This window comes from Nesoenas mayeri, assembly GCF_963082525.1.
Source record: "Nesoenas mayeri genome assembly, chromosome: 3".
In the NCBI taxonomy this organism is placed as follows: domain Eukaryota; kingdom Metazoa; phylum Chordata; class Aves; order Columbiformes; family Columbidae; genus Nesoenas; species Nesoenas mayeri.
The window spans coordinates 8,402,152-8,415,012 of NC_137544.1; the positions used below are offsets into that span (position 1 = coordinate 8,402,152).

Sequence of the window (12,861 nt, forward strand, 5' to 3'; positions counted from 1 at the left end):
CTGTTACTTGCTACTCGTATTGCTCTGCCAGGCTCAATACTGAGACTGTGATTTTTTTTAAATTAAACACTCCACGTCACAGTTTTGACATGACTAAGAGGTGCAGGATGGTGAAACCCCGGCCCAGGTTGCCCGGAGAGGTGGTGGATGCCCCATCCCTGGAGACATCCCAGGACAGGCTGGACGGGGCTCTGAGCAACCTGATCTGGGTGAAGATGTCCCTGCTCATGGCAGGGGTGGCACTGGATGAGCTTTGGAGGTCCTTTCCAACCCAAACTATTCTGTGATTCTATGATGCAAAAGCAAGCCACCTCAAAGCAGGTTCTCTGCGATGACTGTATGAGCACGGTTTCTTTGGCCACCCAAATACAGCCAGACCTAAGGCTGCCCACAGCCATCCAGCGCAGAGCAGGTGGCCCACGTTGGCCACCACGCTGCAGTAATGTCCTCATGAAGCTGAACCCCATGTCCTCATGAAACTAAACCCCATTTCCAACAGCAGCCTAAACACTTGGGGTGCAAATCACCAGAGAATCCAAGTAAGGTGCAATCTTCTGAGCACTATCCTAATTTTGGAAGGAAATCTGCACCTCCAACATCGGCTGGTACGGTGGAAAGTCTGGTTTCTCATCTTGATCTTTACTCTGCAAAATGTTCGGTGAGCTTGAGGGGATCACAACCTAATAAACACGGTTCTAATAATCTACATGTCTCAGAGATTTCAACCCCTGAGGCACATATGCCTTTGGACACCACTGATAAATCCCAGATAAGAATACCTGTCACTTCCCACAGGACAGGCGACATTTTAACAAACCAGTGAATAATAATCCATTAACTGAGCAGTGTTGTAAAACCACATGGAGCAACACATGATGCCAGGATGAAGTTTCACTGCACTTTGTGATTTTTTGGATGTAAAATTACTAGTCCATGCCTAATAACTGCTTCCCTTTCTCCTCTACTTTGAGCTCATCACTTCTAGCTGATAACTAGCTGTATTAATGAGTGACAATTGCCTTCGGTAAAGATCCAGATAATGGCCTCTCTGGTATAATATACCTACCTATACCATGCATTCCTGCCAATCTGTTGTAAACATATCCCCCTTGCCCCCCAACTTATTTGCTTTCCACAAAGGCATTAAAACACCTGTGGCACAAGAGCTTTCTGTCATAATACGGGTTTATTCTGCCACATGCATCCCTTACCGATCATCGGAGACTCTATAAAACTCCACGAATTAGTCTGAGGGATGTAGGACTGCAAGACCCCCGCAGCTCGGCCGGCTTCGTTCACCCCGCCAAAGACGTAGATCTTCCCACCGCAGACGGTCGCAGCGGCCGAATGGACGGCCTTGGGCAGAGGGGCGATGGTCTCCCACTGGTTGGTTATCGTGTCATACCTGGGACGAGAGCAATCGAGTGAGCTGGGACAAGGCAACTCTGGGTGGACAGGCAGAGAAAGCAGGCTGGGATACAAGAGAAAGGCAGCTGGGCAAGCAGAAGAAAAGCAGAGGTTGAAATGTGTTTTCTAACACCCTACAAATTCAGCCACTCGGTAAACAGTGTAATTAATGCTTTTTCTAAGCTTTTAAAACATTGAGAAAAGCCCAGAGAAAGCTGGTTCTGTTTTTCTGTATATGCCTCTCAGATCTCATTATAGTCAGAGCTGAAGGAACTCTGGACCTCTTTGTTGAGATGTCTTCTAATTAATTTCTATTAATGAGCATACAATGAGATTATTCTTGCAAATCAGCGCAGTGACATCCAATGGCAACCGCAGACTATTAATACACTTCAGTTGTTCAGCCCAGGGAACACTTTTCACCTGCAACTTAATGTGACACGATGGCTCTTTTTACTCTCGTTAGCTGACCAGCGATGCACACTTTGTGCCAGAGTAAGTTGCTTCCATTTCATTTTTCATTGTGCAAACCAAACTGCAGTGCTTCATTGCGAGAAGCTTCAAACGGTAATGCTGGAATAAGATTTCACCATTGCGTCCACATTTGACAAGCAAACAGAAAAGAGTATGCATGGAAGTGCTAAGTTAGTTTTAAGGTCATCAGTATCTGATTTAATTAAGCCATTGACCATAAGGGATGTGTAGTTAATAATCCATGGATGAAGATTGATTTTAGACAATGTCACAAGTACAGACGTCAATTTTTTTTTAAAGATAATGTGGCAGGGATCCAAATAGCTGCTCTAAAATGAGTCTTGGAGACAATGGAAAATAATGCGATTTTTTTAGGCTCCTATATTTCCATGTAATGGCACATTCAGTCAAATAGGAGTTTCCTGCATAGCGATTATTCAGAATTGTTGACTGCAAGAAGAGAAAGCCCTCATCACCCATTCAGGGCTTCTGCTCTTAAGATTAGTGATATGCAATATGCAAACATGAAATGAATCCATGGCCTGAACTCAGCTGTGGAAAAAGACTTAGCGACAGGGGAATTCTCCCTTTGCAACACGTCCCTCAAATTCTCACTGCCCAAACTTGGGGAAAATAAAAGGGACAAAAGATACAAATGGTGGAAAGAGCACAAAATTATGTGCTTAATGAGAATGCGTTAATGAGTTTCCAAGTAATATAACTGAAAGTAATTAACATACTCATAAAAATGAGGCAAAAGCAAGAGGGAGGCAAACTTTAACTAAAAACAGATGAGGAAAGACCCTTATAATGAGCATGGAGAAATGCCTTGTACAATGCTCTAAATTAGTTACTGAGAAATTAAATTCATCTACAACAAAGTGATCAAAGGGGAGAAATGTAACAAGATGAAACAACATGGTGCTGGGAGCACTCAGGGTGACACACCTACATCAGGCTGGTTCTTAACGCTTGGTGCCAAACTCCAGCCTGCAGATCATGGGTGGCCAGAGAACACGAGAACTGCCTTTTACAAGGGGTCGAGATAGAAAAGACGAGGGACAATGGGCACAAGTCACTCCTGGAGAGATTCCAATTGGACACAAGTGGGAAATTTTTCACCACAAGAACGATCAACCATTGGAATAATCTCCCCAGGGAAGTGGTGGATTCCCCAACATCGGACACTTTTAAGATTCAGCTGGACAAGGTGCTGGGCCATCTGTCTAGACCATGCTTTCGCCAAGATAGGTTGGTCCAGATGATCCTTGTGGTCCCTTCCAACCTGGTATTCGATGATTCTACGATCCCTGTTTGACTGCACGAGCTGCTCCTCCAGGTAAGACACCATATGCTGCAGCTCCTGTTTGCCCGCAGCACTTGGGCAGCACTGACACCCATCCTGGCAGATGAGCAAAAATGTTGCATAATATAAAGTTTCAAACACTGCTTTTGGGTTATACTTTGCCAACTGTAGCAATTTAGCGCTTGGCAACTTAATTGTTGATGTCTTATTGCACAACAAAAGCCAGTTATGAAATTGGTGATAATTGGCTAGAAGATGTGCAACGACATTGAGCTGAGAAGAACTGACCCAATATGCCTTTCTACTTCCTCAGCTACTAAGATATAAATTATACCTGTCACCTGATACTTATTGTCTCCCACCATCCACTGTGACTTAGCACCAGAAACGTTTGTGGCCAGCCAAGGTTATCGTGTCCAGTTTAAGAAGGACAAGGAATTACTGGAGGGAGTCCAGCGAGGGCTATGAAGATGATGAGGGGTCTGGAGCCTCTTTCTTATGAGGAGACACTGGGAGAGCTGGGTCTGTTCAGCCCAGAGAAGAGAAGCTGAGAGGGGATCTTACCAATATTTATCAATATCTCAAGGGTGGGTGCCAAGAGGATGGACCAGACTCCTTTCAGTGGTGCCCAATGACAGGATGAGGGGCAACGGGCACAGACTGAAGCACAGGAGGTTCCATCTGAATATGAGGAGAAACTTCTTTACTGTGAGGTGCCAGAGCCCTGGAACAGGCTGCCCAGAGAGGTTGTGGAGTCTCCTTCTCTGGAGACATTCAAACCCACCTGGACACATTCCTGTGTGATCTGCTCTGGTGAACCTGCTCTAGCAGGTGGGTTGGACTGGATGATCTCCATAGGTCCCAGCCGTTCTGTGACTGTGCGAAGCGGTCTGAGGTGGGATGGTGAGCAGCTGCGCTGCCTTCCCTGGGCACTGGCTGAAGTACTCGACTGACCACAGTCCCCAACACCGATACGTTCCTGCCACCGACTTTCTGATCCTCCTAGTAGGTTTTTGGGAAGGAGGGGTTATATCCTTCACATATGCTGGGGTCTGTGTGTGGCTGAGGGCCACATCTATAGGAACACTGGAGAAAGGTTCCAATTATAAAACAAATCATCCTTCTACATGAATTTCACTATTGTGACCTCATGTCCCCTACATCCTGTTTTTCACCCACTTTCACTGCTCTCTGTTTATGCTCTACGATGACAGAACTGTTCTTTCTTTCTCCAACCCTCCTTCATCTGCCACCAAAAATGACGAGTTTCACTTCATCAGCTGAAAGCCAAAGGCTGCAAAACTGCTGGGTATAGGCGCGAGTGAGGCTGCTTAAAAAAACACTCACATCTTGAGGGTTATTTCATTTAAAAAATCAGTGAACCATAAAGCAGGTGGAAGCCAGTCCTTGTCCACCTAACACAGGCATCTAATGTGGGTTTTACATAGGCTGCTCAGTGAAGTGTTCCTCTTAAGTGCCTAACTTATCCCTGGGGCTGGAGAAGAGAGGTTGGTGCCTTCAAGGTTCCTGATACCGTCCATCAAGTCCCTCCATCCCCCAGGAATTTACTCCTCTGGCTCATTCCCTCCTTGCAAAACTCTAGACGTGATTCCTAGTCTCTGTTTTGCTTCAGCTCCCCTCCACCAGAAAGGAAGTTTTGGGTTTTTTTCTGTTGGATTATAAAGCTGTCTGCTGTCAAATCTCTCTCACGTAAGGACTTGCAGAAAATAACAAAATCACCTCTTCACCTTCTGTAGGATAAACTAAGTAGTCTAAACCCCTTAAGTTTCTGCAAGGCAGGTTTCCATCATTTTGGTCTACCTCAAGTCAGCTCTTAATGTGTTCACACAAGGATTTACACCAGATGAAGTGAACTGGTTTAAAAATGAATAAAGTTGAATCTTTCTAACCTACTAGGATGGGAAATAATGACACCTACTTTACCTCTCTACCCTAGGGTCTTCCCATCTGTTGTGTCATCGTCGGTGTTGCCATCACTCCAGTGCCACCAGTACTGGTGGGCTCCTCGGCTGCCTCAACCACCGGCTCTGCTCAAGGGCCAGTGGGGAGGGAGCTGATTTAAAGAATAATCACTTTGATTTCTTTCCATTAGTCAAGCTTTGCATTTGATTCCCCTGTTTGAAGCTGTAGATGGAGACATAATGGGAGCTGGCTTTGAGCCAAGCAAAGGTTTTTCTTCCTTCTCCTCCACTGCTCCCTGCAGTCCCGGTGTGTCCATGCCTGTCCTTGGCTAAGGGCCTACCAAGCTCACTTGAAACTTCAAGGACACCTCCTTTCACATTGCTGACGTCTGATTTTGCAGTCCTTGCACGCTACGGACGCACGTGTGGTTTTACACGGATGCCCTTGCACATCCTCCTCTGCAGCCCTATGGTCCATGGCCCTGCTGTGCTCTGGACATCAGGTTTTCCACGCGTGCAGGACATGCGTGTCCCCGCTCTGCCACTTCACATGTACTGAGCATTATTGTCTCACTTGACCCTTCTGCAGTCACTATTTTCTGGTTTATATATTATATTTATATTTTATATTATATTTATATATTATTTATATACCCACGGCTTAGGGACATGGTCTAGTGCTACAGTTAGGTTATGGTTGGACTCGATGATCCTGAAGGTCTCTTCCAAGTGAAATGATTCTATGATTCTGTGATACAGCAAACGATCTGAACTCAGCAGAACATACATCTCAGGCCTGAAGACAGCACGTGCAGAAATAACCTCCTTTCACAACTCTTCACTCACAGGATTTAACCTGCAGGTCTGACCCTCCTCCTGTTTCACTCATTTTGCCCAACACCTCCTCTCTTACTCTTTCCCTACCACCTCAGTATTAACAGCAGAAACCCCTTAATTTCAAGCTGTGCTGTTTGCTTCTCTGCATTCTTGACTTTTGATCTCTTCAGTACCTGAAAACAGTTGTGTGGTGTTTTTTTAATCTCTCTCTCCTCAGTTTCTTAATTTCTCTCCTTCTAGGTTAAACAGCCTTATGAGCATTTTCATTTATTCATATTATAAAATCCTTACATGATGGTCAGTCGCTTACAGACATGCACGCTACAGTTGCTTATACATGATTTAATTCTCTTTGCAGGAATGCTGCTATTTAAAATAAAGCTGTACAGTGTCATATTGATCTGCTCTTCAGATGATTCACATGTTGTTTAAAATCACATTAATGGATTACTATTTTTTGCCTTTTTTTATTTTCTTCTGACTGTTCCGAGGAGCTTAAGAAACTATCCTTGGACAAGGCTATACATTTAATTTTCTTAAGATGTCAATAAAACAGTAGGTTTTAAAGCAGTTTCTAAAGCTTATAAAGCTTATTCTTTACGTTGTATTTTTTAGACTGTCTTCCAAGTACACACTGCCAGCCAAAGTAATCTCCCAATTTTAGACAACCCTATTGTAAAAGTGCTGTCAGGTCAAAGGGATTCATCTTCTTCTGTCCTTCAAACAGATAATAACCACAAAGCACCCACATTTCCACACTTTTAGTCACATACATTGTCTTGTCAGCATATGCCATCTTCTCGGCTCTCAAATTGCATATATTACAGGGCCCATCCATTATCTAAAAACCTAGTTCGTGGATCCACTTCATTTCGCCGCCTCCCAACCCAACTCATCTCTCAGAAGAAGACAGAAAGTGTAATACCCTCTCGCCTAACACCTAATGACTCGCTCTCTGTCACACGGAACCTTGCCAGAGGGGTTGATGGAGAACTGCAGTCGCGCCGTTATTTCCCTAAACACTCATTCCAAAAACATAACTCTCCCTGAACATATACCCATGTACAGCCACGAAAATGGACTTATAACTCAGGCCCTCTGGCACATGCATATTGTTTTAAGATGAGTAACGAATGACTTCTCCTCGTATGTTTGTGATAGTCCCGTAATATTATCTGTCGAGCCAGAATTTTTACTGCTTCTTTACAGACAAATGGCAGATAAAGGGTAAAAAAATCTCAGCCCTTTTGAAGTTGATGGGAAAACACTGATTTAAGTGGCACCAGAATTTCTGGTTGAGGCTGCACCCCTCAGCATCAACGAGACAACTGAAAGCAAGGAGAGAGGAGCACAGGAGCTGGTGCCGTAAATCATATGGAGTCCAGTGGTCCCTGCTTCCTTTAATGCTTTCTAATGGTACAGCAGATGTATTAGGTGCAGTTAGGTGATAGCCTGTATAGATAAGATGGTCTGACATCTGTTTTTTAACAACAAAACGCAATAACAGCATCTTTGTAAGATTTTAACCATTTAGGATGAAATATTGCTCAAGCGAATGGCAGGAAGATGTGCTATAGGAGGTTGAGGTTGGACATGAGGAAAAGGTTCTTCACCCAGAGGGTGCTGGACACTGGAACAGGCTCCCCAGGGAGGTGTCACGGCCCCAAGCCTGACAGTGTTCAAGAAGAGACTGGACAACGTCCTCAGACACACGGTGTGAACTGTGGAGTTGTCCTGTGCAGGGACAGGAGTTGGACTCCATGATCCTTGTGGGTCCTTCCAACTCGGGACATTCTACAATTCATTCCAAGAATTCCAGGTAAAACAAGTGGAGAACAAGAAGGAAACTGGGAGAAAACCAAAACCCAAGAGCGTGCAGCCCTGAAATTCAACACTGAGGGGAACAGCGTTAACCTCGGAGGGAAATGTAATTTTTGGCATCACCTGACTTGGAGCATATGATCATATCACCTTATTATTTTAATATAGGCCTTTTTTAAGACCTGCTGGAATGACAGAGAGGTTTCCACCCTCCTGAGAGATTGTATTGTAGTGTCCCATCCAAAGCAACACAATATTTGAAGAGGAATGCGCAGCCCACAGAGAACACAGTGGGAGCAGGCTGGTCGTTTGTAGCTTTTGTGGAGTCGGGGGAAGAAAGAGAAGGCAAAGTCAATAAGTGAGAATCAACTGTGCTTACAACCACAGACAACTGAGCAATTAAAGTGGCTTGACTTCCTATGTTTTTCTTCTTTTTTTTAACTTGCAACCCTCATTGCTTGCTGAAGTGGGTACAGTGATGTAAATTCCAGACTTCTTGCACAAACTACCTGCCTGGTCCAAATGGGAAATGCTTTTGTCTGAAAAGGCTGGACTTTGCTCCATACAGCTATGAGGGTGCAGATCCTGAAACACCCTTTCTGAAACACACAGCTCCAGCCACGCCACGCTTTGCTTCTGCCATCCCCGCTGTCATTTCAATACAAAAAATGAAAAAGGAAACATCCCCAAACCTCCCTCATTTCTTGGCATAACCCAAAAGAGTCCATGGTGCTCCTTTTCCATGGCTGCGTCTCCCAAGTCTCTTTACAGACAATAGCAGATTAATTATAACCACGGGTTTAGCAAATCCCCATGACAAGTCACCCTTATTGCGGTTGAGACAGTGTATGCTGAAATGACAGGGACAAAAATCTGCTCCTTTCCCACATGAAAGTCTTGATGGGCTTGTTACAACTGCAAACCAGCCTGGTTGCTTCCCCTGAGTTGTCCAGGGGACACCAGGGGCCCGAGCGTGACTTTGCAGCTGCAATGTCACTTGTGGCAAGGACTTCGGTGACTGAGATGAGGAGGAAGGAGAGGGGGAGACTTTGCTTGATTGGGGGTTCATTCAACCGACCGATGTTTGGGTGCTTTGTTAAAGAGACCATGAGAATCAGAGCAAAGAAAGAAATGAGACTGGGAAAAATTAAAAGAGATCATTCAATCAATGACATCTTTCAAGACACTTATCTGCAAGAGCATTATTTCTATGTTCCTCTTTATCAAGACATGGAATGAAAGACTGCACCCCTTTCCAGGGCTCCCTCCCACATTCACAAAGACATTTCTTTAGTTAAAAATTTACTAACTAAAATTACAGGACAAATACCTTCAGGAATGAAAAAAAGAAAATCTGCATGAAATGGCGAGATTTTCTTCAAAGCAAGTCCCAAGGGCAGTGCCCACCTTAACTCGCATGTTGTATTCACTGCTGTTAATACTATTGATCACCCATTCTTTCCCTGCCCCGTGCCTGGGCTGGGAGGGAAGGCTGCCTGCAGACTTTGTCCCACAGCACCCATGTCCTTTCCTTTTGCCACATCCTTGTCTCCCAGGTAAAACAGCGCCAAATTTGTGAATGTGGAGGAACACAGAACTATATGCAAATGGTGATCGCTGGACACCAGACGCACGCATTCCCCAAACTGGGCTGTCCCAGGCACCGACCTGGGCAGAAATCGTTTGGGAAAAGAACAAGTGATCACACGATTAAAGATTGTAGCATCTGGAGAAGGAAACTTCACTTTTGGCATCTCCTATTTTCCTCTGTGTTCGACTTTAAAACATCATTTAAACTTTTAATATGGGTTTTGGTAATCAGTATTTAGGGTATCTACTTAAATGAGAAAATAAACACCCCCTTCATAAAAGGAGCGTAAATGTTGCAGCACTCAAATCCAGGAATAATAGATTGAAAGCATCTTAGCATCTTTAATCTTAACCTTTTGAAAATACTATTATTATTATTATTATTTTGTTCAAATCTTTCTGAACAACCTACCCCTTTTTTGGTTTGCCTGCTAAGGCAACTTTTACTGGGAGCTGCCTCCCTCAAAATGTTGCTGAAGAAGTATTCAAATTCAGCATTTAAAACCGACAAAAAGAAAAAAAACCCACGTATTTTGGTTGCCAGATTCACTAAGGAAAAACATTTCACAAAAAAATGTATCATTAATCTATTGTCACAATGCACTTTTAAGTGTTTGAGTACGGCCAGGGCTGTATTGAGCTTTTTGGAATGGAAAATTCTTAGATGGCGCATTTCAAAGCGGTTTCTATTTTTTAATAAAAACGTTGATATGCATATAAACTTTATAGTTTTATTGAATGTTATGGTTGAAATGAAAGCAGTTGGTTTTGGAATTCTACTTTGCGAAATGTTTCTTCTGTGCTTTTGTTCCTTCCTTTATTTTAAGTTCCATGTGAGGAAAGGAAAACTTCTCTATTTGGAGTCTTCTTGAAAAGAGAAATTTCCATTCTCTCCCATCTCCACTCAGCCCCTCTTGGCCAGGAATTCCAAACTGTTTCCATGGACGGGTGGTTTTACTCGGAGCTCGGCAGGTCCCAGCCCCAGCCAGGACCACCAAAGGGAAGATCTTCCTTCCAGCCAGGTCAGGGCTGAGGTGCTTTACCAGGAAAGCGCATGTGAGAAACTTACTTTGCTGTTGCTTTTTTTGAGGATCACTGCAGTCTGTAAAGACTTTCAGTACTAAATTCAAAGGAAGCTTATTAGTTCATTGTATAATCTGTGTAAAGTGTCCAAAGAAGCTTAATTCCTCTGTTCCCTTCCCTGAGCAAACCGACAAACAAACTGGCAGCTTTCGCCTTTGGTTTTGAAACAATGCTTTCCACTGAAGCTTTAAAAAGAAATCTAATCCCGCACAGTTTCTTCTTTTCTTAGCTGTTATAAAAGCTTATTTAAACACGCACAGCCCATTTGATGTGTCCTTTAAAAGGGAAATGGTCCTTTAGCACAGAATGAAGAAAAAACACAGAATCACAGAATGTCAGGGATTGGAAGGGACCTCGAAAGCTCATCCAGTCCAATCCCCCTGCCGGAGCAGGAACACACAGATGAGGTTACACAGGAAGGTGTCCAGGCAGGTCTTGAATGTCTGCAGAGTAGGAGACTCCACAACCCCCCTGGGCAGCCTGTTCAGTGTCTGTCACCCTCACTGAGAAGAAGTTTCTTCTCAAATTTAAGTGGAACCTGGTGTTCCAGTTTGAACCCATTACCCCTTGTCCTATCATTGGTTGTCACCGAGAACAGCCTGGCTCCATCCATGTGACACTCACCCTTTAGATATCTGTAAACATTAACGAGGTCACCCCTCAGTCTCCTCTTCTCCAAGCTAAAGAGCCCCAGCTCCCTCAGCCTTTCCTCACACGGGAGATGCTCCACTCCCTTCAACATCTTTGTTGCCCTGTGCTGGACCCTCTCCAGCAGTTCCCTGTCCTGCTGGAACTGAGGGGCTGGACACAATATTGCAGGTGTGGTCTCACCAGGGCAGAGTAGAGGGGAAGGAGAACCTCTCTTGACCAACTAACCACCCCCCTTCTAATACACCCCAGGTACCATTGGCCTTCCTGGCCACAAGGGCCCAGTGCTGGCTCATGGTCATCCTGCTGTCCACCAGGACCCCCAGGTCCCTTTCCCCTACACTGCTCTCTAAGAGGTCATTCCCCAACTTATACTGGAACCTGGGGTTGTTCCTGCCCAGATGCAGGACTCTACACTTGCCCTTGTTACATTTCATTAAAGTTTTCCCTGCCCAACTCTCCAGCCTGTCCAGGTCTCTGGATGGCAGCACAGCCTCTGGCGTGTCAGCCACTCCTCCCAGCTTGGTGTCATCAGCAAACTTGCTGATAGTACACTCTATTCCCTCATCCAAATCATTGATGAATATATTGAATTCAATATATTCAATGTATTCAATATATTCAATATATTGAACCTCCAACAAACAGCATGTCGTTCTGTTTTTTGTTTTCTTTACCTTTCCACGTGGTCGACGTTGCCTGCCACACCGACCCCTCCAATGGTATAAATTTTCCCATCGTACACCAGACTGTTGTGTCGACACCTTGGGACCGTCATGCGGGACACGAGGTTCCAGTTATCGAGCAGGGACATGTAACACCAGACATCGGCCAGCGTGACCCCCGACTCCATGCCGCCTGGTGCCAACGTGCGGGCGAGGGAAAGAGAAAGGGGAGAATGACGTGAGATCCCGGAACGGCAGCAGCTTTGCACACAGCAATCAAAGCCAGTTACAAAGTAAGAAAAAAAAAATCTTCAAATGACATTTGACTAATTAAAATAAATCACCCTCAATACTAAGCATCTGTTCCGATGATGCATATCTGTGTCATTTATTCATGCGCCCCAAAGGCTGCTTTTTTTAATAAGATGACATGAAGAAATCAAGATGTCAGACTACGAGGGACATGTACATAAGGGGATAGACCCTTTTCAGTGTTCATAAATAACTTCCAGTCTATTAAATTACTGCAACACTTGCAAGAGGGTGTCAGGAGGTAGAGCCTATCTTGGCTTATGAGACACAGGCCAGTTTGAAATCTAAAATGATTAATACAGTGAGGGATTGAAGCAACACATACATGGGCACCATAAACTCAGTGCTTGCACTGTAAGCTTAATGCCTAACTTTCAGGGACAAATTTCTTATTTATTTTCGTTTCCTTATAAAGGAAAGAGCCAGCTGTACATCTGTAAAACAGTTCAAGATGCCCTGTTGAAATATTTATGTTGGTAATTTTTAAACTGAAGCTTCCAACGCAGTCACTTAGTGGTCATCTTTACTATCCCTATTTTGAAGCACAAAGAGGTGAAATGACTTATTTGAGACCACACTAGGAGTCGGTGGTTGAGCCAGGAAGAGAAATTAGACTTAGTTCTGTGGTTTAATGAGAAAACCAGGCTTCCTCCTTGGTATTTTGCTCTCCAAACCTATGCTATGCAGTGTAGGGTCCAGTACTTGGAGCTTGAATGGGTTTATTCCCACTTCTGCTGGTTCTCCTTCCCTTCTTCCTGTGTCTTGTAAGTGTGAGCAAAGCAAAATATCCACCGAT

At 44.3% G+C, this 12,861-nt stretch overlaps 1 protein-coding gene across 1 annotated transcript in view; it reads right to left on the minus strand.

Moving 5' to 3' along the window:
• KLHL29 (kelch like family member 29) overlaps positions 1–12,861 on the minus strand; it is a gene marked incomplete at its 5' end in the record, with an annotated part of 253,044 nt that overhangs the window by 19,124 nt on the left and 221,059 nt on the right. Inside the window, 2 exons of the mRNA XM_080342925.1 lie at positions 1,212–1,405; positions 11,766–11,946. Of these exons, the coding sequence (XP_080199051.1) occupies positions 1,212–1,405; positions 11,766–11,946 (375 nt within the window). The remainder of the gene's footprint in view (positions 1–1,211; positions 1,406–11,765; positions 11,947–12,861) is intronic.